The 27,774-nt window shown below is 39.1% G+C and overlaps 4 protein-coding genes across 8 annotated transcripts in view; 2 read left to right on the forward strand and 2 right to left on the reverse strand.

The window, feature by feature from the left end:
- Positions 1 to 1,076, reverse strand: part of LOC124214954 (uncharacterized) — a 53,157-nt gene extending 52,081 nt beyond the window's left edge. Inside the window, exon 1 of the mRNA XM_069133067.1 lies at positions 920 to 1,076. The gene's annotated coding sequence lies outside the window, so the exon portion shown is untranslated. The remainder of the gene's footprint in view (positions 1 to 919) is intronic.
- Positions 1,077 to 2,419: 1,343 nt separating this feature from the next.
- Positions 2,420 to 3,749, forward strand: LOC124215030 (uncharacterized). Of its 2 annotated transcripts, none has more exons than XM_046617911.2 (3): positions 2,420 to 2,612; positions 3,212 to 3,349; positions 3,429 to 3,749. In XM_046617911.2, exons 2-3 carry the CDS (start codon positions 3,221 to 3,223, stop codon positions 3,630 to 3,632), a joined length of 333 nt encoding a protein of 110 aa, XP_046473867.1. In that variant the 5' UTR covers positions 2,420 to 2,612; positions 3,212 to 3,220; the 3' UTR covers positions 3,633 to 3,749. The 2 variants fall into 2 exon arrangements, with proteins under 2 accessions (XP_046473867.1, XP_046473859.1); XM_046617903.2 differs by lacking the exon at positions 2,420 to 2,612 and adding an exon at positions 2,699 to 3,103 and having other exon boundaries at positions 3,231 to 3,349.
- Positions 3,750 to 3,974: 225 nt separating this feature from the next.
- On the forward strand, positions 3,975 to 5,561 carry GXIVsPLA2 (phospholipase A2 group XII). Its single transcript, XM_046617860.2, has 3 exons — positions 3,975 to 4,455; positions 4,610 to 4,677; positions 4,768 to 5,561. The coding sequence occupies exons 1-3, from the start codon at positions 4,221 to 4,223 to the stop codon at positions 5,086 to 5,088; spliced, it is 624 nt and encodes a 207-aa protein (XP_046473816.1). The 5' UTR covers positions 3,975 to 4,220; the 3' UTR covers positions 5,089 to 5,561.
- On the reverse strand, positions 4,976 to 27,525 carry enok (enoki mushroom). Of its 4 annotated transcripts, none has more exons than XR_011176266.1 (7): positions 26,825 to 27,525; positions 23,240 to 23,979; positions 16,524 to 16,996; positions 14,590 to 16,121; positions 12,480 to 12,862; positions 6,393 to 12,241; positions 4,976 to 6,269 (listed from the first exon to the last, which is right to left on the reverse strand). XR_011176266.1 is itself a non-coding variant. In XM_069133030.1 (7 exons), the coding sequence occupies exons 3-7, from the start codon at positions 23,786 to 23,788 to the stop codon at positions 7,769 to 7,771; spliced, it is 7,410 nt and encodes a 2,469-aa protein (XP_068989131.1). In that variant the 5' UTR covers positions 23,789 to 23,979; positions 26,212 to 26,392; positions 26,825 to 27,525; the 3' UTR covers positions 4,976 to 7,768. The 4 variants fall into 4 exon arrangements, 3 of the variants coding, with proteins under 3 accessions (XP_068989131.1, XP_068989129.1, XP_068989133.1); XM_069133030.1 differs by adding an exon at positions 26,212 to 26,392 and having other exon boundaries at positions 4,976 to 12,241; XM_069133028.1 differs by having other exon boundaries at positions 4,976 to 12,241.
- Positions 27,526 to 27,774: the final 249 nt, after the last annotated feature.

Consider the following 27,774-nt stretch of genomic DNA (forward strand, 5'->3'; position numbering starts at 1 on the left):
ATCCCAAAACGACCACCTACCTACCCGGTTCGATCTAAACGATTCCCCATTCTTTCAAACAAACATCATTCCTCCTCTTTTGCGCCGTGGTTACTGCGACTTACTTTTGCGTTGATAATCTGTAAGGAGCAAAATGTTTTTGTACCATAGTCAATCAGCTGCTACACGAAGTTATTGAGAAGAAGTTCAAAGAAACCCTCCTTATTCAATCTCACGATGCAGTATCGCAATGGTATTCCGCCAACCCTGTTATTGTATGTATTATTTTCATGATTACTGGCTGACTATCGATATATCAAACTTTTGTGAGATGGATTAGAAACATCCTGTATGCTAATCAGCATTTTTCTAAACGAGCTACACCTGCAGTTGGTCGATATTTGCTGGGTGATAAATAATTGAAAATAATTCAAGATATGAAATGCAATTTTATTGCGGTCCGTTATTTCGGCCTTTGAAATTTTATCGATTAAACACTCATTGGAATACGTTAAAACCACAGGTGAATCCATCGTTTAAACGACCCTACTAGTAAATTCAAACATAGATCGTTAAATCAGTTATACCTTAACACAATTCAATGTCGCGAATGCCGAGTAAGCGATGGCTATATATCGCGATGCTCATTCCACTTTCAGTAACAATTAATCTCAATCTGTCAGTAAGTTGTCAAGACAATTTAAGAAAGCTATAACCTAAAAATTCGCGCCTTTATAATGTTCAATTCTAGACTCACTCTCACTTTTTGTGCTGTAGCTAGGTGTCAAAATCCACTGATAAACTCGGGAACAATGCAAGTACACATTTATTGAAAAGCAGAAAGTATAATAAATTTTTAAAAAAACATGACACCCGACGCAAAAACACAGTTAAAAGCTGAAGTCGCGCGAAATAATCAAAACAGACACAAGAAACTCACCTTTGATGTTCGCAGCCTGTTTTTATTCCAAAAGCGTTCGTGTCTTATGCACAGATGAGATTGGTGAGAAAACACTTATCGAATAAAGTGACACGGCCCGAACAACGCGATCTAAATTCTGGACCTTTGGCGTACGTGATTTCACTCTGGCGGTTCCGAAGCAACTGAGGCCGCGCTGGGCCGCGCTGCGCTCGGAAGTTAAGTTTCCGAAGCGCTGTACAAGCTGCGCGAAAATTTTCGTAACACGCGGCGTCAGGCGTAAATTTGAATTCTCTGACAACATTCGACCAAATAGAATATGCGTACGAATAAATAAGGTGTGGATAAAAAATCGCAACCCTCGTCTTTTCTTCATGTATGAATATACGATTGGAAGTTATGTAAGTAAATAAATAATCAATAAAAAACGGCAATGTAATCTAATTTGTAAATTGATGTATAACGCTGTTGCGATTAATTAATCCTTAGCGTAAACGCAGATTCAGCCCCTAGTTGGAAATTTCTAGTAGATGACAGACAGTTTTTGCAGTAAATTTTGAAAGTCTTTCAATAATTTCTTCAACTGCAGTTAACAACAATTGTTAGTGTTGGTGATTTGTTCACTTTCGACGACTACAATGGCACTCTGCTGTAGTGAATATGTTCTATATTATCCACTGCTTTAAAGTATACGGAAGAGTGTTGGTCGACTATCGACATGCGTTTAGTGACCATGCACGAATTTTCGAAAATTAATTCCAATAACCTATTTTGTCAGATAGCACTAGTAAACCGAATACAGAAAGGGCTATCGCAGGCTCCTTTCTGCTCGCTGCAAAGAGCATAAACTTAATACCCATATAAGAGATCTTTAGGCAAACCACTGGTATAGCAACTAAGGTGTACCAAATCAATGTTGTGTGTCACGTAAGCTATACTTTGGTTCATTTTGCTCGTTCGCCAAAAATGTCTGTAATAGTAATACCCTGCATTTACTGACTCGCTTATCGCTCAGAAGACAGAGTTGACCATCGTGAATAGCTGCTACTGAGATGATTGTCAATGAAAAATTTTAGAACCTTATAGTACATTATTTAACCTTACTTTTCCAAGTTGGGTAATGTTTGTCAGCGATCATCGCCATACTCATGCTAATGTTCGTAATCAGTATTCGGTGGGTAAATGGGTCTGGGTGGGTCTGCAGCCACAAGGAGCCGTGCTAGCGACCCGGTAGCTTCTTTCTCGGTGGGAGCCTTTAACACGCAATTCCATAAGGCACGCAAAACCCCATTAGGATAACCGTCTTTAACCGTCTTTAATTAACGCACCACTGTAGCAATTCTGTATTATGCACGGTCTTATAGACATGTCTTGCAACGAAGTCGAATTTTAGTGGTGGGGAGTGGTACCCCAGTGTCCGTGGTTTTCATTCGCGTTAAATCCACTGTGCGTCACTATCCGGTATACGTAGAGTCCCTACACCAGTGACTCTAGGTATACGTTTTGATCATATACTTAATGCAAATACACGTAGCAAGTGTGACGTTCGACAAGCTATTTTTTACAGTACTCCTGCTGAGTTCATTGAAGCTTGAAAATTTTTATGAACCAAACACCTAGTATATAAAATCATCTACACAGAGATCCTGCCACACCTTGAGGTTTAGAATTCTCCGACATATATTTCAAAGTTTTCTTGCTAAATACCGGACAAGTAAGAAAAGAATTATTTGAAATATTCATAAACTTCAATACAAAAAATCTACACACTTTATTGCACAGATTCACCTATTAGAATAATTGCAATTATCGTACAACTTAATCAATCGGGCGACTACATTTTATCTTGATTTCGGTATATTTAGAACACTAGTAAAAAAATTGAATAAAGATGTAGCTTATAATTCGATACCAATCTGTCAATTCATATCTCTATGATCAGTTTCCGTGCATTCCGTGCATTTCATTTAAGTAGTGTTTTGTTTTAGTAAAATTTCACTGTTCAACCATATCAATTTCAAAATATTCGCCATTTCCCAAGGCAATTTAACCTAAATATACAATAATCATCCATGTATTTCATGTTTCAACAAAAGTTTAAAAAGATATTTTTCCCATTTTTTAATAATTCATCAAATAAAATGGGGGATTATAGTGCAGACTGGGATAGTCCAGACTACACGTATGACGACGTAGATGATTTAGGTGCTTGCAATTTTTTATCTGCAGATCATTTTCAAATTCCATAATTTCACTAATGATATTTGCTGGTAAAAATCTAAGAAATATAATTGACACATAGCATTTGTTTAGCTGAATACAATGGGTTTAGGTTCCAGCAAATCAAAAATTATGCCTGCAACACGAGAGCTTGTCAACGAACTCATCGCTTCTGACAGCGTCGTAATATTCTCGAAGACCTACTGCCCCTACTGTACAATGGCTAAAGAGGTACGCACCATGAGCTAGAATATTTCATAATTGTTAGACAATTTTCAACAGTTATTATTTTGTGTATTTTATGTCGCAGGTATTCGATAAGCTGAAACATAAATATACAGCGATTGAACTTGACTCACGGGATGATGGCGATGAAATTCAATCTATTCTTAGTGAATTGACGGGTGCTAGGACTGTCCCTAGAGTTTTTGTTAAAGGTGAATGTTTGGGGGGAGGCACTGACGTTAAGAAAATGTTTGAAAGTGGGGAGCTTTCAATGAAACTAAGTCATTAATATCAATGATATCGTATAATATTTACATGTACAGAAAATTAATGATTCATTATGTTGATTGCTCGAATATATCAATTCAATCCATGTCAACAATAATAAAAGAAGGTTTTCATTTGAGTGTTGTATATTTATTTGTAAATTTTAAACTTGTAAATTATAAATAACGACTACGATTATTTAGCCTTTGATTATTTCGAATGGTTATTTTCCCCCTACCCAACAGCATTGACATTGTCAAGTACAGAGTAAAATAGTATTGCACATTTTCTCGTAATTTGAGAGACAATGACAATTAGGTTTTAAGTTGATTGATAGATTAGTGTGATATTCACGTTACATCACGATACAGTGAAGTAAATAATACTTCAGTAATACTCCTAAGAAATACTATAACAACCTCTCTAATATTAATTCCTGAATATTCCGTAATACAGGAAACTGTTCACGTTGCAAATATCGACGCAAACAAGTACTATTCGTCGTTTCTATGACTGTTGACTAAAAATATCCTATCGGATCCTTCCAAATGTGAAAACAGCATACACGACCAATTCTGTTTTAGTTCATATTCGCACACGAACGTCAAAGATGCGTTTCACGAAATACAGAAAAATTTTCGTATACATTCTGACTTTCTCAACTTATGTATGGTCGGATTATGGGGCCGATATACTGGGAAACCTTCGTGACGCTGTTTTGGCAGCCGAAACTATATTCGGTGATTTTTTTAAAAATGCTGTCACCGTTGCAAAGAAGTTCAAGGACGTTCATGAAGTAATTAACGCTGCTGCCGACGATTCATGCGTTTATACATGTCCTACAGGTATATGTATTACAAAACTATAAAATTCTGCAACAATTGAGCAAGCGAGACAATTTAAACTTATATAAGTTCGCCACGAATTATAACCTGTAAATTGCAATGCCGCATGTATCTCATTCACTAGTGATTTCATCTGTCAAATATTATGTCGTAGGTATGATACCAAAACCAAACTGGAATCACAAGCCACAAAGCAACGGATGTGGTTCGTTGGGATTGGAGGTAAACAACAACCAGCTTTTATTAGACAAGAAATAATTCCATTCATTTATTCATTGAAACTAAAGTAATGCTTGTTATTTTTATTTTTAGCAAGCTCAAGAATTTTTTTCCTTTCCTGAAGTTACAAGTTGCTGCAATGCACATGATATCTGCTACGATACCTGTAATAACGATAAAGAAAAATGCGATTTCGAGTTTAAGCGCTGTCTTTACAAGTACTGCGATAGCTTCGAATCTAGCAGCACAAACATGATTAAAGCTTGCAGAACAGCGGCCAAAGTACTTTTTTCCGGCACCACTACACTGGGATGTAAAAGCTTCCTGGATGCTCAGAGTAATGCGTGTTATTGTAAAGATCGACAGAACACTAAGTATAAGGAAACGAAAAGAGGTGCGCAGGCTGGCGGATGAATTACTTTCAACTTAAATTGAATTGTAGATTCACCAGTCAGTTTGATATGAGACACCAGGGGTTTGCATTTAGATCTAGAGTAATCATCTTTGCCGAAAAAGAGAGAAAATACTGGTGAATTCTCCAAATAGGTAATAGCATGGAAATAACAAAACTTGATCAGAATATACAAGCGAGTATACAAGTGATCTTGTATCTTTGAACAGAATTTGTGAACAAACATTGGATCACAGTATTCGTTATGTGATTTCGCAATGTGCATGAGGCTGTACATATATGTATTAAATATAAAATTACTAATAAGGATTAGCATCAATATTTATAAAAACATTTAGCTTCTAGGTATCTGCTAATGAATGAAATTAAAGATTGTGATTTTTCATCCGACATTTTTGAAATACGTTTATCAGCAAATCATGATAATAAATAATATGTAAATACTGAATCGAAATACAATTGTCTTGATTCTTAATCATGTTTTGTAATCTTCTCTCCAATTATTTCTGCCAACAACCTACGCTGCATTACGATAAATCATGCAAAGTTGTATACACAAGATATGCTGCTTTACGATAACTTTGCATAATACATGTAAAGTTATATGCACGCATCATATAAAAAGAATAGTAATATACATGTAACTTGCTCACATAGAAACCAAAAAGCAAATGTTTTCCCTGTTGTCAAAATAGAAAGTAGAAAATCGTTTTTGTGGAAATGTCATAATTTATATTTTGTTGTCCTTTGAATTTCTGTAATTAGGCAGACCAAAATTACCTAGTGAAGTCTACCTTTTCGCAGTGGTTCTAACAATCAGGAACGATAGAAAGAAAATGGGTGGTCAGGCATCGACACCCTGTAATAAAGTTGACAGAAGAGGCCACCATGGGTAAGGTCGACGATTGCTATGCCAAAAAAACGTTCAATACAGTATTTGTTTTTAGCACAGATGAGAATACGTCGAAGAATCGTGGACATAGATGTACAACAAAGACTAAAAGAAAGAATATTTCTTGTATTTCAAAACTATCACGGTCAACCAACCCCTTCATTCTTTTCTTCCTTCGGATGCAGAGAAAAAGACCAAAGAAACCAGTGGTCGAAGTTGCCAGAAAAGCTGGCAAATTATGGTGCCAAATGTCAATTAATCAAAGAAAAAAATATATTGCGCTAGCACAGGCTGAAAAAAAGCGAAAAGAAGCAAGAAAAAATAAAAAACGTTGCACCAAGTACAAATAACAACAATTTACAAATTGACATCGACCAAGTATAATGAAATCGAACACCACTCAATTATACTTACGTAATGCATACATCTTGGCATCTCATAAGTTTGTTCTCTGTCGATTTCTTTTCACGTTTTTTATTCAAAAATATTGAACAATTGTCGATATAATTTTCTGGTACTATGTAAAAATTGTACAATTTAATTTTGTGAAACTATGGTGAGTACAATTTAATATCTCGGTTCGATTCAAAGCATAAAATGATATCACTATAAATAAAAACATGTTGGTCAAGGATTACACGACGGCAAGGTTAAAGCCCGATTATCTACTTTCATCTTTATACGACGTCAATAGCGGTTTTCATTCTACTAGATCAGTAGATGAATTTAAAATTAATCAATAAAATACTCTATATAAACTATTTACGAGTGTAGTTTTATTTGTTAGTATGATTTATATCTATGTACAATAAATATTGATGTATCTTTACACTATATTTTAAAGACCTTCCTTATTATTTATAATTACACTAACACTAGCGATTTACTTTTGCTGTCAGATGTTTGGAAAAATTAACTTGAATGTGTATTATAAATATAATTTCACGAGCTGTTCTGCAAAGTATCAATGGGAATCATAAAAAGTTAAAATACATGGACGAGCACCACACATTTAAAGTTTAAAATATGAAATATACTTTTCACAATAAAAAAAAAATAGTTTCCACAACAGTTTGCGATTATTTGCAGAATAGCTCTAACTATACAGTCACAATCCTTTCGGACCAAGTGTGCCCTCTCAATACTAAGTGATATTATTACATACAATAGCGGTTGTGAGTGAACATGTGATAAGAATAAAATATAATTATGTGTGTAATGGTGTGTAATATTAATATTAATAAGTAGTTTATGATACATAAAGTACAGCGTGCCCCAAAACGTAAACAACAATGCTTAACAATCGATAATATCAAACAGAATATTATTCATAAGTATTTTATATAAATATTATGATACACAAACGTAACACCTTGAGAAAAATGCCCTACTAAAAATACGTATTTACTTTGTCGTGGGGTCTCTCTCGGCTATTTTTATGATATCCAAAGTTCATTGACAAAAATATCAAACATTTTGAGACATGTGAAGTGATTCAAAATATTGGATCTGTTTCACAAGCTTTCAAACTTCAATTGATGTGATACCACTACTCTAGGTTCGAATGATTGAGTAGCTTTGACACTCGATGTAATGAAGTGGTCGATAGTGACCAATTATCATCCATTTGAAACGATTGAATGGTTCGAAGTAAGAAGATGTGAGTTTATTAAGGTACAGAATTTGCTCTGTCATGAACTCTGAATATGACAACTCATCTCATACTGTTTCCCAGGAACAGGTCTTTTATGAGGGGGGAAAAAAAAAAGATCAGAAGTTTATAGCTAAGGCTAGCGTGGTCTCATTGTGCCATTAAGGGGTTGCATAAGGCTCCCGTTTATATAGCCGTGATACGTCGTGTAGACGGCTGCCGGGTTTTGTTGGTGTGGATCTTGAGAATACGGCACGTTAACCACACCTACTGGTAACTGACTCGCCTGATTCATAAAACCACCGAGCTGTGCCGCCTGATTCATGTAACCAGTCGTTGGTTGAGCAACTCTGTAGCCATATGGTGAAGCCATTATATTTGGATTCAACGTAACGTTTGGACTAACTCGAGAAGCAGCACTTTGCATTTGTGGGCAAGTACCACTTGGGTCCAATGACTGCCTATATAGACCCTCGCTCGCATATGTTTGATTCAAAGATGCCATATTTGCGTTTGCCGATGGCCTCGAAGCAGATCTACTTGATGGTCCAGGAGTGCCGGGTGGTGCAGTATTTACATTATAATAATTCTTACCATATCCTAGAGGTACCTGGGGAGGTGTAGGTAGCTGTCTCGATGTTTGTGGGGGTGTCATGGTATGAGGGATAGGTGGGGGTGGGGTCAAGTTCATAGCCGGTGGAGGAGTTGGAGGTATCATTTCCAAACCATTTGTCAACTGTTGTAATTTTGCCAAACTACAAGAGTTCGGAGTTTGATGATTACCAGATCCTGTGAGTGATGGTGGGGCCGGTGTGTGTGAGTGAGGTGGCATTGTACTTGTCTGAATGTAGAAATTCGTGGCTGTCGTACAAGGTGTTGGAGCTCCAGATCTGCCACCTCTGTGTTGGATAACGTAAGTATTTTGTGTTGGAAATGCTTGAGACGCCACGGCCATATAATTTCCTTGAGAAATAACAGCCATATTGTGAGAGTGGGCTGCATGTGTATGCGAATGAGGATGAGACATTGGCGGCACAGTCATGGAAGACTGTTGGTACTGGGGCGGTAAATGCGATCCATGTGTGTGGGCTATAGTATTATGACTAACGTGGGCTGCTGAATGTTGAGAACTCTGAGCATGGGAGGTTGGTGGAGTAGCACGATGAGACCTTTGTTGGGTAGATCTCGATCTATGCGTTTGTGATCCACTTGCTCGCTTACTACTGTGAGACTGCGATTGTTGTTGATGTGCAGACTGTTGTTGTTGTTGCTGTTGCTGTTGTTGTTGTTGTTGCTGCTGCTGCTGCTGCTGCTGCTGCTGCTGTTGTTGTTGTTGTTGTTGTTGTTGTGATTGGCTATGAGCCATGCTTTGATTTTGTGCTTGTTGCTGAGCTCCAAGAGATAACTGCATTGGTTGTGGGGTATGCGACTGAGGGAGTGGCTGTGGGGTATGACTTTGAGGCATAGGTTGTGGGCTTTGAATAGGTATATTTTGTGGCGTATGGGACTGAGATAATGGTTGCGGTGTATGAGACTGAGAAAGAGGTTGAGGAGTATGGCTCTGAGGAATGGGTTGTGGACTCTGCGTTGGAATACTTTGAGGAGTATGTGACTGTGGAGTATGTGACTGTGGAGTATGTGACTGTGGAGTATGTGACTGGGGTGTACGTGGTTGCTGCAGCGGCTGTGGTGTGTGGGGCTGATGCATGGGATGTATTGCTACATGCGCCGGTGGTGTATGCTGAGGCATTGAACAATCTGAGTACTGTACTTGTGGTGGAATATTAACCGCAACTGGAGGTGCTGTGATTTGCAATGAGGTTGCAATATTCGTTGGAGCAGATGGAGGCATAGGTAATGCGCTAGGAGGTCTTTCCACACTGTTTTGAGATGCTAAATCACTAGCTATTGATGTAGGAGATTCTAACCCAAGCTGATTGACATCAAGTTCACATTGTCCATAATGCAACGAATGTACGGAATTAGTTGTGGAATCTGGAGTATAAACACCCATTGAAGGTAAGTCTGGCTGCGAAGGAGGAGTTCTTTTCACAGACCCTGGATTGTCTAAATGAGGCGTAGTTTTACCACTTTCAGGGGAGTTTTGTTTTTCTTCTTGATGTATCTGAAGATGTAGCGTGTCCTGTTCTATCACAGGTACTATCTTTTCCTGAGGTGTAGGTAGTTGTGTCTCCATCATTACTAAATTACCAGTGGAACTTTCCCTTTTTTCAGCGAGCAGGTTATTTGCTTTACTTTGTGACAAACTATCTTTCAGTTCCTTAGGTTTTTCCCACATGTTTGGTTGCTGTGGGATGGATTGTTCTTGATCTATTTTCTCCGTTTTTTCTGGAATTTTTTCCTTTGACGGTGATGCAGGTTGAACAGGAGCAGTTATCTCTGGAATTTGTCCTGTTTCCGAATTTTTTAGAAGCTCCTTAGAGACATCGTTTCTTTCTTCAACAATAGGTTTATCTACTTCACTTTTTCTTGGACTTGGTTTTTCTTTTTGCTTCATAGTTTTATCCTTTACAATTTCTTTTTCGACCATTTTTTCTAGCTTCTCTACCTTGTCCTTGACTGGACTGGGTGGTGTGAGTGGTGCTTGTTGCGATATCGATTTTGACCTTGGAGGAGGTTCTTCTTCTTCTTCTCCCTCATCCTCATCACCACCCTCATATTCACCTGGACTTCCAGTTGGTAATTCGCTTTCAGTTCGATCTGTTACTGTTGGTGTTTCGATTTGGTCTACTTTATCATCTTTTATACTACTTGGCCTTGAAGGAAATATCTCAGGAATAGTCATTTGTTCGCTAGATACTTTAGTTTGTACCTCTTCAGGAGGAGGTGACAGCGAAGGTGGAGGAATGACAGGACTTTTTGTCCTGTCCTTAGTTGGTGATTCAGGTTTTAACTCAGGCATCTTCAAGTTGTCAGCTACTGTAGCTACCGCAACTTTGGCTCTACTACGCCTCGACATTGGAGAACATTTTACATCTTTGATTTCCTCCTTTTTCCCATTACATTGTGCATCTTCTAGTGCCTTCTTTTCTCTTGCTTGTTTTGCTTGTAGATTTTTTGTTTGTCGGCTAGTAACTTTCATCAAAATATCATCCAATTTGCTTTGTTTCTTTGTAGGCTTTGGAGTAGGTACTGGAGATGGTGGTGTTGAGATTTTGGGAGGACTGTTCGGAACTTCTATTGTTGCATCCAATTGTACTTCTGTTTCTTCAGCCTTGTTCTTTTCCTCCTTTTCACTTTCTCTTTTCTTTTCTCTGTCTCTTTCTCGTTCGTTGTCTTTTTCTCTTTCATTTTCCCTCTCTTTATCCTTTTCCTTAATTTTCTCCTTTTCTTTTTCTTTCGCTATTTCTTTTTCCTTTTCCTTTTCCCTTTCTTTTTCTCTCTCTTTTTCTTTCTCCTTCTCCTTTTCCCTAATAGATTCACGAGTTCGTTTTCTACTACTTTCAACTTTCTCTTCTTTATCTTCAGATTCAGTCTTTTCGGAATGTTTTCGTTTTCTTGAAGGTATTGAAACTGGGGGTTCGACTATAACATTTTTCGGTGCCCTTATTCTTCTCCTTGAAGTTGATGTTGGGGTTGCTTTAGGAGTATTTGTAACGGGAGGATTTTTTGCAGCAGCACTTTTCGTATTTTTTGATGTGACCAAGACCTCCTTATCCACTTCCATATTCATCTTTGTTTCTTCAATATCTACGACTTTCTGACTATCCTTGACCACTACTTTGTTGTCATTGATTTTGTCTTTGTTTTTATCTTTTTCTTTAAGGTGAACAGTTTTTTGGGTAGATTTGGGTTTTAGAGGAGATGCTCTTCTGTGTCCCGATCTCCTTCCCCGTGGCTTCTTTTTTATTTTGACCTTCTGAATTTTTTCTACAATTGTCGGTATGGGCTTAGGCTCCAGTATCGGTGAACTTTCGGAACCAGTCTCCCCCCCTTCCTCAGTACTTAGATATGGGTTGGAAATCTGACTGAGCAATGGAATCCACCGTAAGCATTCTGGATCTAAACTTATTCGAGAACTCTTGCGAACTTTTGCCATGTGAATGTCAACTTTATTCCAATCCACGGCTATTATTACCTTTGGTTTGTCATCCTTAGATGTATTAACTGGTCTGATAAAACCAAGTAGCTGCATTGCCATTGCAATGTCATGAGCTGATACTCCAGTTTCTTTTGTGATATCACCTAGCTTAATGTCTTTATCTTTTCGGTGTAAATCCAGGTACTCGAGAACAACACTCTTCCAAAAAGAATAATAAGACACTCTACCCAAATCGGACAGTGGTTTTTCTGGAGTACCTGGAATACCCTCGACTTTTGATAACAAGTAACTAAATTCTATCAGAAAGCGACCAAATCCTTGTCTCTGATACTGGGGTAGAGTCATTATGCATGAAACATTGTACCTTTGCGCAGGACAATGTTTTTCTTTACTGAAATATCCCACTAAATGACAACCGTATTTATCATTCTTTGTGACTGCGTAAAATAAAAATGGTTCAACATCGTAGTAGAGGGTTTTGTGATCCAGAAACAGCTTTGCCAGCAGACATAAATTCTGACAGTAAATTTTATTCACGTTGCCGTCAATCTGGAACAAAGTATCACAAGAGTTTTCAAGAATATTGCTCAACAACGAAATTTTTTTTAGTCGATAAAGCTAATTTTCTAAACAATCCCGAATGTGCCCTCCCAGCCGCGTATGATTTTTCAGAAAGAATCAGGTAACAAAAACCTCAAATTGTATTCAGACCAATACGGTAATTGAAGAGATGTTAAGTAATGAGCTATTTGATGATGATTATTCATAACAAATAAAACTGACTCACCTCAAATACAGATAAGCCGTTACATCGATAAATTTCTGTGGCAGGTGGATGTCTCCATTGGCATTTATCCATATGCCTGTCCAACACAGCTCGACTTTTAGTGTACTTCAAACAGAATTCACAGAAGAACAACTTGGGTAATCTAGCATATTCTTGGGGAAATGGACTGGAGTACCAAGTCTCGACTTCGTATCTGCCAAAAACGATTGCAGCAGGATTTCTGCTACCAGATCCAGGTCCGGTACCACCAGGACTCAGAGACGAGTCTGTAACCTCATCAGATGTCACAGTTGAGCCGTTAGCTCGTTCCCTAGCCTCTTTAAATAGATCCACATCCTTCTGCGTTACACCTGGGGGTAATGTCTGGGTTGCAACGGGTTCATCTGCAAAGCGTAAATGGATAGTTCTCAACTTCCAAGTAGAATTCATCAGTTTCCAGCTAATAGTTTATATACAGACAAAGAAAAAAAATGTACGCGAATACTTAAATGAAGGTATCCATTGAGAAGTATTTGAAAAGCATACTATTGTAGTAGCAATGAGCCCTGAATACTTCACAGTAATTTTGTTTAGTTCAAGCATTAACATTTTCTTTGTTTCATATGATTTTGTATCTGATAAATTCAAAGACGTTGATTATCAAAAGTGGATAATATGATGGTTTCTTCAAGTTGCTTTATAATACTCCATAATAAGCAACATTTCATATAGTAATAAACTATCTCAAAAGTCATATACATGACTACATAGTTTGGATGCAAACATTATTTAGCAATTGATTTCATTTTTCTAATTTTTGACATAACTATGGATTTGAAAAATTCGTTCGTTTAAAACAAGTGCAATGTGTTATTTACAAGAAATACATAATTCACGGGCATAGAATTATACGGGATGAATGCTAATTGTAATCCTACATACGTTATGCTATATGTAAAAATAAATTCAAATAACAATAGGTGCAAATAATTGAATTAGTGTTAATTGTGAGTAACAAAGCTAAGCTCTGGGAAGGCGGAATGTGTTGGCAAAGTGTCGAGTACTCTGGGGTATTGAATAAGGGAAACCAATGAGTGATGAATAATTATGCCTGTCAGATATCAAGAACCGCAGCTACAGTAGCCCCGTTAATAAAGAATGGATGATAATGGTAGTAGTGAGTGAGCTGCCACCCAGTGCCATTTATTTGGATGCAGGATAGTTGTTTTCTTTGTTATTTGGGCTGGAAAAGGAATTTCTTTATACACCAGGAAAGATGGCTCGCGCATTTAAGTCGGAGGTTCAGATGAGACAATAAATTTCCTCTAAACGTAATTGATATTATATTGAATAGCATAAATTGATAAAAGCTCGCTGTCTTGACGCCGACTAGTTAATAAATTTTAAGTCGAGTCTCAGTCAATGAAGTCAGAATAAATGCATTGAAATTCAGCAGAATATGGTGGCTATTGCAAAAAAGCAATACATAAAACATTTTCTACGAGAAATCACCATAACAATGAAACAAAAAAATTATAGTGCCAAAGAATAATCAAAGTATCATGCAATGAATGTGGAAAGTTACTTCACAATGTAATGTAAGTGGAGGTATAACGTTTGAATAATAATTCATCAAGGTCTTAATTTTTTGCAAATACTTGAATACAACATCCGATACGGAAAGCCAAAAATTCATCTACTACAAGCTGAACAGTACTTTATCCTTGTATAACACATGAGTTGATTGAACAAACAGAACAATGTTTTTGATTTGTATACCTCTTTTCAAATTACACCATGATTTTGTGAAGCGATTAAAAAAACATGATTGTTCAGTTTAAATAATGTTTCTACTGATCACGTTAATAACAATTACAAATACTTGAGCTGGTTACCGACTTATGAAGCAGATTATTTCATAAATTCACTCAATTCAACCTTAAAACAATCACGTTATCCTGAAGAGAATATCTCTCACACACACACACATACACACACACACACACACGCGCATCACACCACACCACACCGCCAACACATCCACGGTGGTGAGCGAGGATTAGATTAAGGGAAGTCGCGATGGGGTGCATTTTTCAGGTTTGGATCGTGAATGGGTGGGGTAGACTCTTACCCTTCTTGGTGGAGCAGGGTGTCGCGCGGGGTGTCGTGGTGGTGTTGGTGGTGGTGGCGCTAGTATAGGTTCGAGGGTTGGGTTTTGGATTTGATTTAAGGTTGGAATTGCTGCCGGGGATATTTTTTGGAATAGCGGGCTCAGGGTGGCGAGTCTGGGTGGCCTCTGTGATCAGTTGTTTTTTTCGCGAATGCTGCTCATTCTTCATTAGACTGGAAGGCGATGAACAAGGTGAGACCATGCTGCCATATTTAAGACATCGTGATTCGTCAACACCTTTCAAAAATTTTTTTTGGTCCTGTTCATGACGTTTGCTATTGACTGCAGTTTTCACTAAATTAGAGGGTGTCATTTTAGGTTGCTTATGAAAATCTTGGAACTCTTGCGAATCTTGTGAGTTCGATCGAAAGAAACTTTCATCAGAAGGTATAAATATGCCAGGTCTAGGTACTCTGAGAATTTCCGTGACATCACTAGGCTTTTTCTTTTCAGTTTTTCCAACATTTCCTGTTGGCTCCTCCTGTTTACATTCCTGATTCCCTTTCGATATTTTATTCGATTTAACAATAATATTGGAATTGCTGCGCTCCTCAGGGCTGGGCCTTTTTCTTCTATCAGGAGCATAATTTGGGGCCTGAGTACCTGATCGTGCCCTGCTATTGGTTGGAGCTGTAAAGAAGTGGCTAAGACCGTCGAATAGACCTTTCAATTGACCTACACCGGGTTTGATTTTACTGTCAGATGAGAAAGTCGAGCTGTCATGGCTAATTTTCTGCTTCTTTTTATTGTCCAAAGGACTTATAGCTGGCTGTATATTAAATCCAAACGTAGGTTTAGTACTCAAGTCAAGTTTTGGTAATGATGCACCAAAGGTGTTTGTTATGTTGCTAAAAAACGGCGATTCCACGTTTAGTTTAGCAGCAGCTGCAGCAAAGCCCCAAGGTTTGTCCTCGTTAAGATCACAAGAGAAAGGCCCTGATGATTTTTGATGTTCTTCTTGTTCTTCCTCCTCGTCATCATCGGAGGAAGACGAATCGCTAGAATCACTTGAACTACTCGAACTACCTTCAGCATCGTCGTTATCCTGGTCGTCAGAGCTATCTGTATCGTCAGAACTATCACTTTCGCTAACCTCGCTGCCGCTGCTGCTAGACACTGGGGGCACCCTTCTATTAGGGGTGCTTTTTTTAGGGGTTACGTTGTTCTGAGACGATTTAGGACTGACACTTTGAGAGGACCTAGACTTATCACCGCCCCCCACCCGCTTTAGCTTATTGTGATCTGCGTTAAACGCGCTCGATCTAAAGAACTTTTGCTTCTCTTTAGAGATCCTATCGTTCTTTTCTTCAAGCAGCCTACCCTGGCCTGCGAGTGGGGTGGGGGGTTGTGGTAATGGAGAAGGATTTTGGGTTGGTTGACAGGGAGAGACAACACCCGCATTACCGTCCGAGCAGCTCTCCACCAGAGCTGCGGGCGCAGTACTCTTCTTTGCTGGAGTCACACCTGCCAAGCTCTTCCGTGATACTCCTAATCTGTAAGTCAACCAAATACTTGCAATGTAGCGTATTAAATTGGGAATGTTCGATTACCTCGTCAATTTGCTGTTGACAATTAGATTTTACGAAGAATTATGGTAAATTTTTTACAGTTCTAATTGATTGTCCATTGTAGAATCATACTTTAACTACATTTCAATTCTTTGCACGACATTCATCATGATTCATTAGGGCTAAAGAGTGTTTACTTAATGGATATAAACATCAAACAAATGATTTCGAGTATTTCGTCACCTATATGTCACTAAACTTGTTTGATGAAAACATCACATTTCTTGTCTCTGAAAAAATTATTTTGAAAACTATCTTTAAACCTTTTCGGCTAGTGTTTGTGCATGGTAATTTTATTTTAAGAGTGAATCACACATTTCAACTTACTTTCTATTCTCACGAATCTTGCTAAGTTTTTTCCTTGTACTTGTGGGTGTCCCAGATTCAAGATTAGATGCATCATGCGCTTTATGTTTTTTACTATCTTCCTTTGGTGTGTTGGGTGCATGTGCAGTTTGACAGTGTCGACACCTCCACGGTGCTTTATTTTTTTTATCCAAAACGGGGTCTAAGCACGTTGGGTGATAGCACTTGATGCATCCAGCACACTTAACTAGATAGTTCTGAGACGCCTGCTCCAGTTTGCAGCCAGCGCATGTCGGAGAACAATCGTCACAGCTCCATGACGTACCTCTGTCCACAAGAATCGAAAGTTCTGGAGGAGCGCACGAATTGTGAAGCGCTGCACCACATATACTACATCTACTCAACTTCTCTGCAGCGTTACGTTTGTTGTTGTTGTTATTTCCAGCTGTTGTAGTCCCAAGACACTCTTTGCATATCGGCAATGGTGCAGGAGGCTAGACAATACAAACATCAATAATAATGAATTTCAGGATCCAAGGTCAACGACATGCTCAGCTTCAAGTTAGGGCATTAGTAATGACTGTTTAGCGTGATTTCTTTATCATTATAACATTTTCAATACGGGTGCAAAACGTTTTTTGAATTGAAGAAACCTTCGGTTACTATGGGTTCACGGACTAAATTTGTGAGATGGCGATAAAACATAACACTACAATAAATTCTAGAATTTTTCTATAACTAATATTCAGAAATTACTTTTGACTACATTATGATGGAAAGTATAGGTATGTTTGATGTAAAACATTGTATAAACGATTCCGTAAGACAGAAGACTTGTAGGGGAAAATATGCAAGTCACTTGTCCTAAGTATTTGCATGACGTTTGGGACTCAAAAGCAGATCACCATTTGTTTCCATGTATTCCATTTTATCAGTAATGCATACATTTACGATGTGTAAATACATATGTTATACAACCATGTAGCTATTGCATCTTAAGTTTAATTTGTTTGTAGTTATAATGCTTTCTAACCCATCCCATCCTTGATTTACATGAAGAGTTTCTGCAAATTACGTTTTGTTATGTAGTGTAAAATTTGATAAAGTTTTGCTGTACAACCCGGCTAGGATGATCAGTCAAATCGTCTTTTTTTTTATTGATTTGAATGTTACACCAAGTGAGATAACAGCCCGGTATAATCACAGTGAGTTGTCAAGAAGTTATCATATACATTAAAATGCCTTGCAAGTTACTTCGACAATGCACAAAGAATTCATAATTTAATATTCAGGTTCCTGATCATTTTCAACACGTGAGAAATAACCCTGCAGATATCAAGATGGATAACTCTACCGTTGCCCTTCATTTTTAAACGGTTGTACAGTTCTGTCACACAGTAGAATGTGTACATACAGTTCTATCCACTTATTTATGAGAATAGTAGCAGCCCAGTGCGACTCCATCCAACATTTTCAAATACTTCTTGTGGCAAAACTATTGATCATAGTAATATGCTCTCTCGGATGTTTTTGTAGAGTTTATCGAGACCTTGGAAACTCTTAAACGTAACTTTTCTCTATCTGTAACAGTTAGGTCAGCGTTCGCATAAGTGTGTGATCCTGTTCCGATTTGGCTTAGAAATATCGGTATACCTCTAAAACTATTGATCTAATTGTATTAAAATGTAGACTAAAACCTAGCCTGACATAGCTATCCACAGACAAAAAAGAATCAAAATCGTTTCAGTAATTTTAGAGTGATAACCTAACATACAAACAGACAGACAGACAGGTGTTGAATATGTCGAAAAGAGAAGAAGCAATGCAGCTTCAAAGAATAAACTATAAAAGCGCCAGTTTCGATTGATTTCTTATAATAGAAAGTTGTGGACAGTTGATGTCTATCATTCGACATATACAGTAGATGAGATACAAAATGAATGGTTAACAATTCTCTCTGTCTCTCACACGCTTCAGCTATATCATGGCTTTCAAGTGGCCAGTATAGAATGAAGATGGAAATAAACAACTTTCTAAAAATAAAATAAAGTAAATACAAACAGGATCCATATCATCCCAAGCACATCATCGTGACACCAATCCTTGGTGACCTTGATTCAAAAAGATACTTGTGTATATTCATTGAACGTACAATAATATATATGGGTCTCAATACACATGAATACAATGGTTCTCGATTAAATCGCAAAATATAAGAATCGAACAGTAAAGCTCGTAACCTTCCATACTTCGAGATATACCTGCGGAATCCTATAAATGAACAACAATTAAAACGTAAAAGAAAAACGAGTTCACGGGGTCCCCAGAATCGCGCGTGCACTTGTCCCGCAGAGTGAAAAATAATTCGTATATACGTACATAAATTGTTACGCGTGAAAAAATTAAAATTAAAAAAGTTTTGAATACGTTTCAAATTTGGCAAACATCGTATTACAGTACAACTACCTCAAGCATCTCTTGATCGGTCGAAAAGCGAATCGAAAAGCGCGCGAAAGGCAGATAATAATCTTCCGGTTTGTGGTGGGGCAACAAAAGAAGGGAAGGGGGAGAAGGTGAAGGAAGGCGAGGGAACGCGGTTGTAAGACTCGTATCAGGCGTTATATACTTTCTGTTGCCGACGCCGACAAGCTGCACGCGTCGTCGCAACGCTGGGCGTCGCACGTCGTTGCCGTCGGCGTTGACGCAGTGACATACACGCACGGCACAGCATGCAGGGTAACACGAGTAAACAATAAGAAAAAAAGGCAGGTAAAAGAAAAAAAAAGGTTTTTGTTCTTGCTAGTGCACGGATCAATAAAGGAAACGATATGCAAATGAGCGACCGGAAGCCAACCGAGATACCACTGGCCCATCGAGGCGTGGGAAGTGGTCGTGACTCGGTGCGACTTCAGCCCCCCCCCCGGGCTCTACTGAAATACTTGAAGAAAAAAATTGGGGAATAGAGGGAAATGAAAAATAATCATAGTTGACGTGTGTGATATTCCTCTGTCATGATTTATACCACCCCGCGTTCACTCATCTCTTTAGCAGTCTTTCGACCATATTGTAAAGTAGAAAAACTTAACAAGGACGTCAAGCTGTTTCCTTTTAATTCACACGAATAACCGTGTACAAAAGCGCTTCTTTACATATGCAAATATATATGAATTATGTTATGTCATCGATGCATATAAAAAAAAATGAAAAGTAGAAATTAACTGATCACGTACAGTCCGACCTCTCAATAAGAGCGCCAAAGCCCCAGAGAGGGAGTTTTTCCGTAAATTCAAGTACCCCTCTCTCTGTCTCTCTCTTTCTTTTCGTGTAGGCTGGACGTTGTTATTGACAATAAGAGATTCGCACGTGAATAATTGGAGCTTTGAAATTGAGTTGGAGTGGGAGAAGCACGCATAACGAAGTACAAAGTAGAAATGGAGAGCTTCTTTCCGATGTTATCACATCATTGGTTAATTCCGTTTTAGAACCGGAAACGGAGCGACCGACGGAGACGTAATAGAAAATGATTTCAACCAACAAACGGCTACGCGTGCTTGTATAATGTACGAGTCCCAGGGATAGGAACGACAAGAACTACTTAGATAAGTAAGGATGGATAATTGCGGAAATACCTGCAGTAACAAGAATAAGAGAATGTTAAGCCTTCAAATGATTGTCAGGACGAGGCCCATGTCGAACTTTTAACGACCTCTACAAACCATCCGGGAACAACTCTATAATTTACCACGGCACTGCGCACTAATGTATACATTATACTGTATGCATATATGCGTAACAGTCAGGTGGTAATCGATCACGCGGCTTAACAGTCCGACTCGTCCACCTTTCCTCCATTTCTTCTATACCTCTTGTCCTGCACCGCCTCATACACAAGGTGATATAATACATGCGCTCATTGCCTTACAATTAGTTTTTATTGTTTCGCGATGTATTTCAACACTGAACTAATAGATGAATCCTGCAATTAACATGGAAAATGCAGGGGAAAATAGTGTGCAATTCAAATGTGCTCAAGGACCTGACGTGAAAGATATTGAACTCTAAATTCAGATAAACTAAACTTATTTTTTTCTTCTTATTTTGAAACTCTTTTCATGCGATTACGGTAATATCATTCATGTGTTATATATATCAAGTCTTACAACTAAGCAGGCAAATGACCGGCAACATGATATCCCATAAACTAATCAATCAATGTACTAATTACATTAAACGGCTTTGTGACATGTCTGGGACGGACGCGTTTGTCTCGAGCGAATTAGATGGTATAGAGGCTATAATTACATCGGTACAATGAGTTGTCGATTCGTTATTAAAAAAACAGCGTAAATCATCCGACGTATCACAGTCGGATGTTGAAACGCTCGAGAGACTTCACACTAAAATATCCATTCATTGCAAATATACTGCTTGTTATAATAATGCCGTAGAAAAAAGTTTCAGGCGAAGTGTCAAATACTGATATTTGGGAAGCGAATGGATTACTATACGATTTCTACATTATTATTATACGACCGATAACTGATACAGAAAAGTTTATTAGGCACAAGTTTTTTGTAACCAATCTAATACAGGGTTCCGTCCGCTTTTTGGAATCTTAAATTCCCTGAATTTTCCAGGCATTCCAGTCTGAAAATGGGATTTTCCAGTAACCTTTCATGAAATATGCCACTGATTAATGACAATTTTTTTACAAATTATCACTAATACCTTTAATATTACCTAATAACTAACTTATTACTGTCTGACTATCAATTTACAAACAGCCTGCAATTTTCCGTAAGAAAAAAAAACGAAAGAAGGTTCGGTATTAGGTAATATACATAGAATGTATGAAGTGGTGCGACGAAACAAAATTTTAAGTGCGATATATTTTTTTATTGAGATCGACGGTACTTTGTATAAGAACGAGTTTATTTCCACGAATGACTCAAAATTCCAGTCTTAATTTCGAAACTCCCTGACTTTTCCCTACTGTAAAAAACTCCCTGAGTTTTCCCGGTTTTCCCTGTTCGTACGAACCCTGTAATATTATCAAGAGTAAATTGAATGCAAGTATAAAAAAGAAAAAAGGAAACCCATCATTGCGAAGCTGGACAGTTCTGTTAAAAAATTAGCGTGATCCTCGAATGACTCGCGGGTCGTACCTATAAGACCAATAAATTGTGAAGTTATTACGCAAATGATGTTACTCATTTCTCATAATTCGACACGACGATATGGCGTGCATACCGAATTTTTATACCGCGAGTCGTAATTATAACACGAATACTCTAAGCTCTGACATCGTGTACAGAAAAGCTCGCATATTCAAATAATTTGGTAGCCCCTCGTCACGCTTGCCTGGACATACAAGTTATACTACAGCGGATTTTCAGCTCGACGTTTCCTCAGTTTGCCAAGTTATATTCTCAAGCGAGAATATAAATTTTAAATAAAGATAAAAACAGAATTATTCCGGTATCGCTTCGTTGTACATACATATGGTGTATGTACATAGGTATAGAGTCGAAAGGAACGCGATAACATCGAAGAAGGCTAACGGAAGGCGCAAAGAAGGGCCGTCTGCACTGGGGTGATCACTTGTCCGTATCGTTAGCTCGCAACGAGCTAAGAATACAAATATGCTATATTATTACTCCCCGCGTCTATCGCAGCCCTAAGTTTGCAAATTAAAACGCTGATTTGTCAATTTATTTTCGACACTTCGTGTTACAGAGACAACACGAAATCATGATACAAAACGACTAGTTACTTTGTAATCTCTTTTCCTGAACTATAGAACGATTACTTTCTCGTATGTGGCATAAATACTAATCACGATGCTCATAATAATAAAATCGATAATAATAATAATAATTTATATTCGTAGGTATAAAATTATCGCGTGTTTTTCGGTAGATCTGACCCGTAACAAAACCACGATAGAAAGCGAGCGAGTGGGTAACGTCGACTTGGCAACGGTAGTTGAACCATTGTGGTACGGAGCAGGTTTAATAGCTACAAATACGATCGCACGTTGCGTAGGTACACTATGCGTCTTGTAATAGTGCAGATAGTATGAACATTATTTGGGTAGATATTCGTGACGTCATTGACATAGATGAAGTAAAAGCAGATGGTCAACTTTTGCATAAATCCCAACTTCATTACTTAATGCCAAATTCCAGTTTATACTAATAAACCGCTTATTAATATAATTTATACTGATATTCGACGACAATTATTCAACTGATAAGTGATGACGACTGTACAAGTTGTTCTAATCAGATTGATATTCCCAATTAGCGTATCCCACTGTCCGTAGGTATAATTTATTACGCATTAGGAATAATCTGCACGTTGGATAATATACGGTAGACAGCTGAGGAGGTTGTATCGAGACTGCGATCGCATTTCACGTTGTTTCTGCATTAGGTTGGCTTGCGTAATATAGAAACAAGCTTTCCGCACTATTACGCCATAATCTAATATCGCCTATGATATAACATAATATTAATAAATACAACGACATAGCGTAAATTGATCTGTGTACACAACAAATCTTCTGTCCTACTCTTGTGTTCAGTGTGAACGTGATAGAATGAAGTAATAAAATAGAAACAGATGATCCGAAATTATTTTAGGGAGAGGGGGGTAAATGGTTACCGTAAATGTGACTGCACAACGAGTACACGTGGTTAAAAGTAAATTGCGGTGGGGGAGAATAGAATACTCACTTTTGCCGGTGAATCCAGGGACGAGTTCTGGGCTGTGGATTCGCTGAGCCGTTTCCCCGTGTTCGGAGGCCTGTCCGGTTGCCGAAACAACCTCCCGTCCTGCAGGACGAAGCCCCGGTCAACGGCACGTTTGGCCGACAATCTCAGCGCCGTTCTCAGATCCCCATCGCTGTCCTCTTCGACGGTATGACTCTGCCGTATGTACTTCTCAATGTTTTTCAAGGTCGAGCCCTCGCGCTCGCCAAGTTCGCGTACCGCCTTGCCGAAGACCTTGCTGAGGTCCGTCGACTTGGAAACCTTGAGCGGACGTGACTGCAGGCCACCAGGATCCTTGTACGAGGATTGTCCCTTGTTGAATACCTTGAGTACATCGCCGCGTTTTACAGCGACCTCAAGATGCTCCCCGATTTCCTCCTCGTGATAATTGTGATGCTGCCGTATAGCGTGACATATCCGCTCGACACTCGGCCGCTGCTTCTGGCTCCGTATCTTTCGTATTGCGTCCAGAAACCACGCCGACCACGTGTCCGCGGACTCCGGCTCCCCCATCTCCGTACTGACAATGAGTCGCGAATGCCTCGCGAATCACTTGACTCGGATCTCGAGTCCCGGTCCCGCATTCACTCAATCGCATTCACATTCTGTCGCCCGAGTCTCGCAGTCCCACCTCGAACGACCGGCTCCACGGCGCCCTCAGCTTTTTCCGTCACCGGCCACCTTAACTCTCCTCCGCGTATATTCTACAAGGAAATGAGCACAGTTTTAATCTCGGTTTCGACTCTTTTTCATCCGAACCGCCGAGAAATAGAGACGACGAACGTACATGGAAAAAATACGAAAAGGAAAGGTGAAATACTGTTGTAAATTTCTGACTCGAACGGTTCTGTCCCTATTTTTGCCCCGCTTTCGATAATGTTTCGCTAATCGGTAGTGAACAATGGTCTTTGAAATTTTTGTCATGAATTTGCGAGTATCAATAACTCTACACTTGTCCATCTGCGTATTTCAGTTTGGTAATCGAAAGTGCTGTCAAAAAATCGTGTACATTCATTTGATGGATTAGGTACGTGAAAGTGAAATAATGTTTCGGTGATAGATGACCCGATCGTTAAACGTTTACCTGCTGCCCTCAACCTGGATTATAATTGAATTATTTTTTTTTTGCTTTTTTTTGTGTGTCAAACTCGACTCGCGGATTTAGGCTCGCCGTTGGAATTCACGTGTGTAAATCGATATATATTCGAGTACAAAGTTGTTCTTGACATTCGCTTATAATTTTTCGATTTGTAGGAATAATAATTTAGCAATGTGCGTACATTGTACAAATTATTCATGTGACAGAAAGACACATGTTGCCGCGCGTAATGCATTTAGCCCGTCAATGCAGTAATAATGTTCTTGGACGCGGAATAACTTGAATAACTCGTTTCGAATCTCAAGAACGATTTAGCGATGAATTTTAATTGAAGCGACAGCACTAACCGATGTTTTGAAATTAGCCTTTTAAAAACCGGAAACGAAGAATTAATTCAACCTGCCTTCGGTGCGAGGCGATCATTCGCCATAATAATAATAACAGAATTATCATGCTTATCATCATAACAATAATGAAGAATATAAGGAAAGTCGAGATATCCATTTTTAGGCATTTAAAAAGCATAGAATCACGGGACCTCCACAGTATGTATTGTATCACGCGTCACTTGGTCCGCGAGAGACTAATCGATCTGAACAACGACAGATTCTGACGTACAGAGATCCTCTCTCCTTGTCCTACGCTCGCGGTTGATCACCATTGCGTTCCCTGTTCCGATAGCCATATTATTCCGATTGAATATTAATTCTTTCGACTGTATGTGCGGCTCTGATATCCAAATAAAACGTACACCTACATGCTACAATTTGCGACGATGTTGTTTGCATATGTGTCTATCTCTATACACACTTTTTAGTTCTAGACGTCGGCTCATCCCGTTTGCCAAGCACATTGCTGGCGCTACTAATAAACTAGAAACTTTAGTAGGAAACGTCGTTCAATTTACGTAACCCAAGATTTCTAGTCTTTGTAGAAAGAGATCTGGATTTCAGGTATGTATTAAAAATACTTAGGTATATACCTCGAGGAGTCTTCGAGTGCAATAGTTTGATTTCAAGATTGTCTCGTAAAATAATCCGCCTAACGTGGTATTAATAGATTGCCGTCGGTGTGTAGATACATTGTATATTCCAGCCTGGGTTGGTATAATACGACCTCAAAATTCTCAACAGCGATTTGACAGCGTGACACGAGTGATTACAATGTTACTTTTGCGAATGAAATTTCTATCTCAAGCAATATTCGTACTACGAAATGTCGGGTCATCCGGTGAAAGGTTTGAGATCTGCATGGTCAAGCATGTTATATTCGTCAGAAATTAATTTGTATTTTGAATGCGCGTGATGAAATATACAACGTGTTCGATATCAACGTCACACTTTCGATCACTGATCCCAAACGAATGTTTCCCGCCAAAAAACATGGACATCAAAGTGGAGTGCAACATACCGAAAACAAGAGGTGGGCAATTGAACGCGTTATTGAGGCTTCTCTCTATACCCTTTTACTAAAACATTTATGAACTACGTCCAGCGATAAAATTTCCGTGCCGCCGCAATTGGTTAGAAAATGTAGGTGTTCTTACCGTGACGATGTTTACGTTTACAGTACACGGACAGCAGCATTAAAATTCACGAAATCTGCCCGACAACATTGATTACGCAACTAGCAAGCTTGAGAAATTAAACTATTGGCAATAATAATACAAACGAGTATCAGAGTGTAAAACGGGACTGAATACGAAACGGTGATACGCGACACGAGTAAGACAAGATGCACCTTGACCTAGGATTGGAGTGGCGCGCAAACGCTAGAAGGACGACAATAAACCCGGGCCTGTGCACGCTTAGCTTATTAAGTAAAATAAAATACTGACTGAACGTCTGTCTGTCTCTCCGTCCGGTAAGACAGGCCGGGTGTTTGGCCCCTCTCAGACTCTCACCCAAGGTGCAGCTGCCGCGCGGCAGCAGCTCGACCTGACCGGGCGGCCAACCGCCGCCCGTCGCTTACCAAAAGGCGAAGAATGAAATGCACTCGTTTCCGACCACGACGGTGATCTGGAAATGAATTGTAATGATCTGGAATCGGTGTTAAGCGGCGGGATGAGCGACCTTGTGAAAATGTCGGACATGTTTAACAATGTAATTGCGACTGTAGTTAGGCATATGAATAACATTCTCGAAGCTAACATTCCCGACGGGCAGCCATCTTGGGCATACTGTTACGATTCATGTTTCGACCCAGTTTACAACTGATATTTAGCCCCTTGCCTGATAATAAAACGTTAATCCGCATCACGTATACATCGAACTTTCGTTATGTCCTTTGCCGGATGACGCAGATGCATTCAGAAGCAAGGGAAACGACTGGAAACTAAACGTGGACACTTGGCGTACGGGCCGAGCTAGCCGTCCCCGCTGTCCTCTATGCGTCGGAAAGATATTCAACGAATTTTTCACCATTCATTGATAAATATTAGGCCATATTACCTGTCACAGACTGTCCATGTGTAATCCACCACGTATGGTATCACCGTAACTTTACTAGCACGATATCACAAACACTAATTATCTAGTAAAACAGCGTCACATTTCACAAATCAACAAAGGTTACCACTTGACAAAGATGGCTGATGGGGGCTACTGCGCAAACGGGAGGGGAACCAACTGCGCCGGTTAGGAGAAACTAGAAACCAATCGGCCAACCAGGAGGTTATGCGACTGGACTGGTATTTTATCATATCACACGCGTCAAATTCGAATCGGAGCATTTTACCGCGCTATAACCTAATCGGAAAGACTTTTTTTCTTCTTTCAATTCGTACTTCGCACGACCTCAATTGCCTTTTGACGTCGATTAATCTCTCCGACCCTAACAACACGTTTTTATGAAATCAACTCCCACACGATATTCAGAAGCGAGCTTTCTACCGCTTATAATACCCTCATCAGACCTCCGGACGATGATTCATGAAATAACAATTACAAATCATGTTTACTTTACGCTCCCCAAATTTCGAGCATGGAATGTGTTCACTCGTTGGTACAATATGGATGCATCGAAATTCGACTCCGTCTAATATGTATAACAATTTCCCCTCGCCCCTCTCCAGATTCTCAATTCAATCAGTCTATCCGCTTGTTCAAATTATCATTGATCATTTGCCCGTCCTCCTTAGCCCCCCGGGGCAAACTGCGCTCAACCCAACACGAACCTCCCGGCTCCCCGCGCGCCGCGGCCAACGAAAATCCCCTTCCCCCTCCCCGACTCCGCCACCTGTATTCCTACTCCACAAGATTCCGTTGCGGATGCCTTTCCGCTCGTACAGCAGAGAATGGACTTTGTGGATAGAAAGGTTTCCTACGAAGCATGTTTCATGATGCCGTAATAGCCAATATGGTTCGAATATACGGTATATTATCGAGAATAGCAAGGTTCA

The sequence above is a fragment of the Neodiprion pinetum genome, chromosome 1 (assembly GCF_021155775.2).
Source record: "Neodiprion pinetum isolate iyNeoPine1 chromosome 1, iyNeoPine1.2, whole genome shotgun sequence".
NCBI lineage: Eukaryota > Metazoa > Arthropoda > Insecta > Hymenoptera > Diprionidae > Neodiprion > Neodiprion pinetum.

Coding starts and splice junctions, on each gene's coding strand:
- enok (XM_069133028.1), bottom strand. CDS start 23,788: ATGGGGGAGCCGGAGTCCGCGGACACGTGGTCGGCGTGGTTTCTGGAC. Junction 16,997..23,239: donor CCCTGGATTCACCGGCAAAA/GTGAGTATTCTA, acceptor TGTATTGTCTAG/CCTCCTGCACCATTGCCGAT. Junction 16,122..16,523: donor AAGATTCGTGAGAATAGAAA/GTAAGTTGAAAT, acceptor GTTGACTTACAG/ATTAGGAGTATCACGGAAGA.
- GXIVsPLA2 (XM_046617860.2), top strand. CDS start 4,221: ATGCGTTTCACGAAATACAGAAAAATTTTCGTATACATTCTGACTTTC. Junction 4,456..4,609: donor CGTTTATACATGTCCTACAG/GTATATGTATTA, acceptor ATTATGTCGTAG/GTATGATACCAAAACCAAAC. Junction 4,678..4,767: donor GTGGTTCGTTGGGATTGGAG/GTAAACAACAAC, acceptor TTTTATTTTTAG/CAAGCTCAAGAATTTTTTTC.
- LOC124215030 (XM_046617903.2), top strand. CDS start 2,971: ATGTATTTCATGTTTCAACAAAAGTTTAAAAAGATATTTTTCCCATTT. Junction 3,104..3,230: donor TGACGACGTAGATGATTTAG/GTGCTTGCAATT, acceptor CAATGGGTTTAG/GTTCCAGCAAATCAAAAATT. Junction 3,350..3,428: donor ACTGTACAATGGCTAAAGAG/GTACGCACCATG, acceptor TTTATGTCGCAG/GTATTCGATAAGCTGAAACA.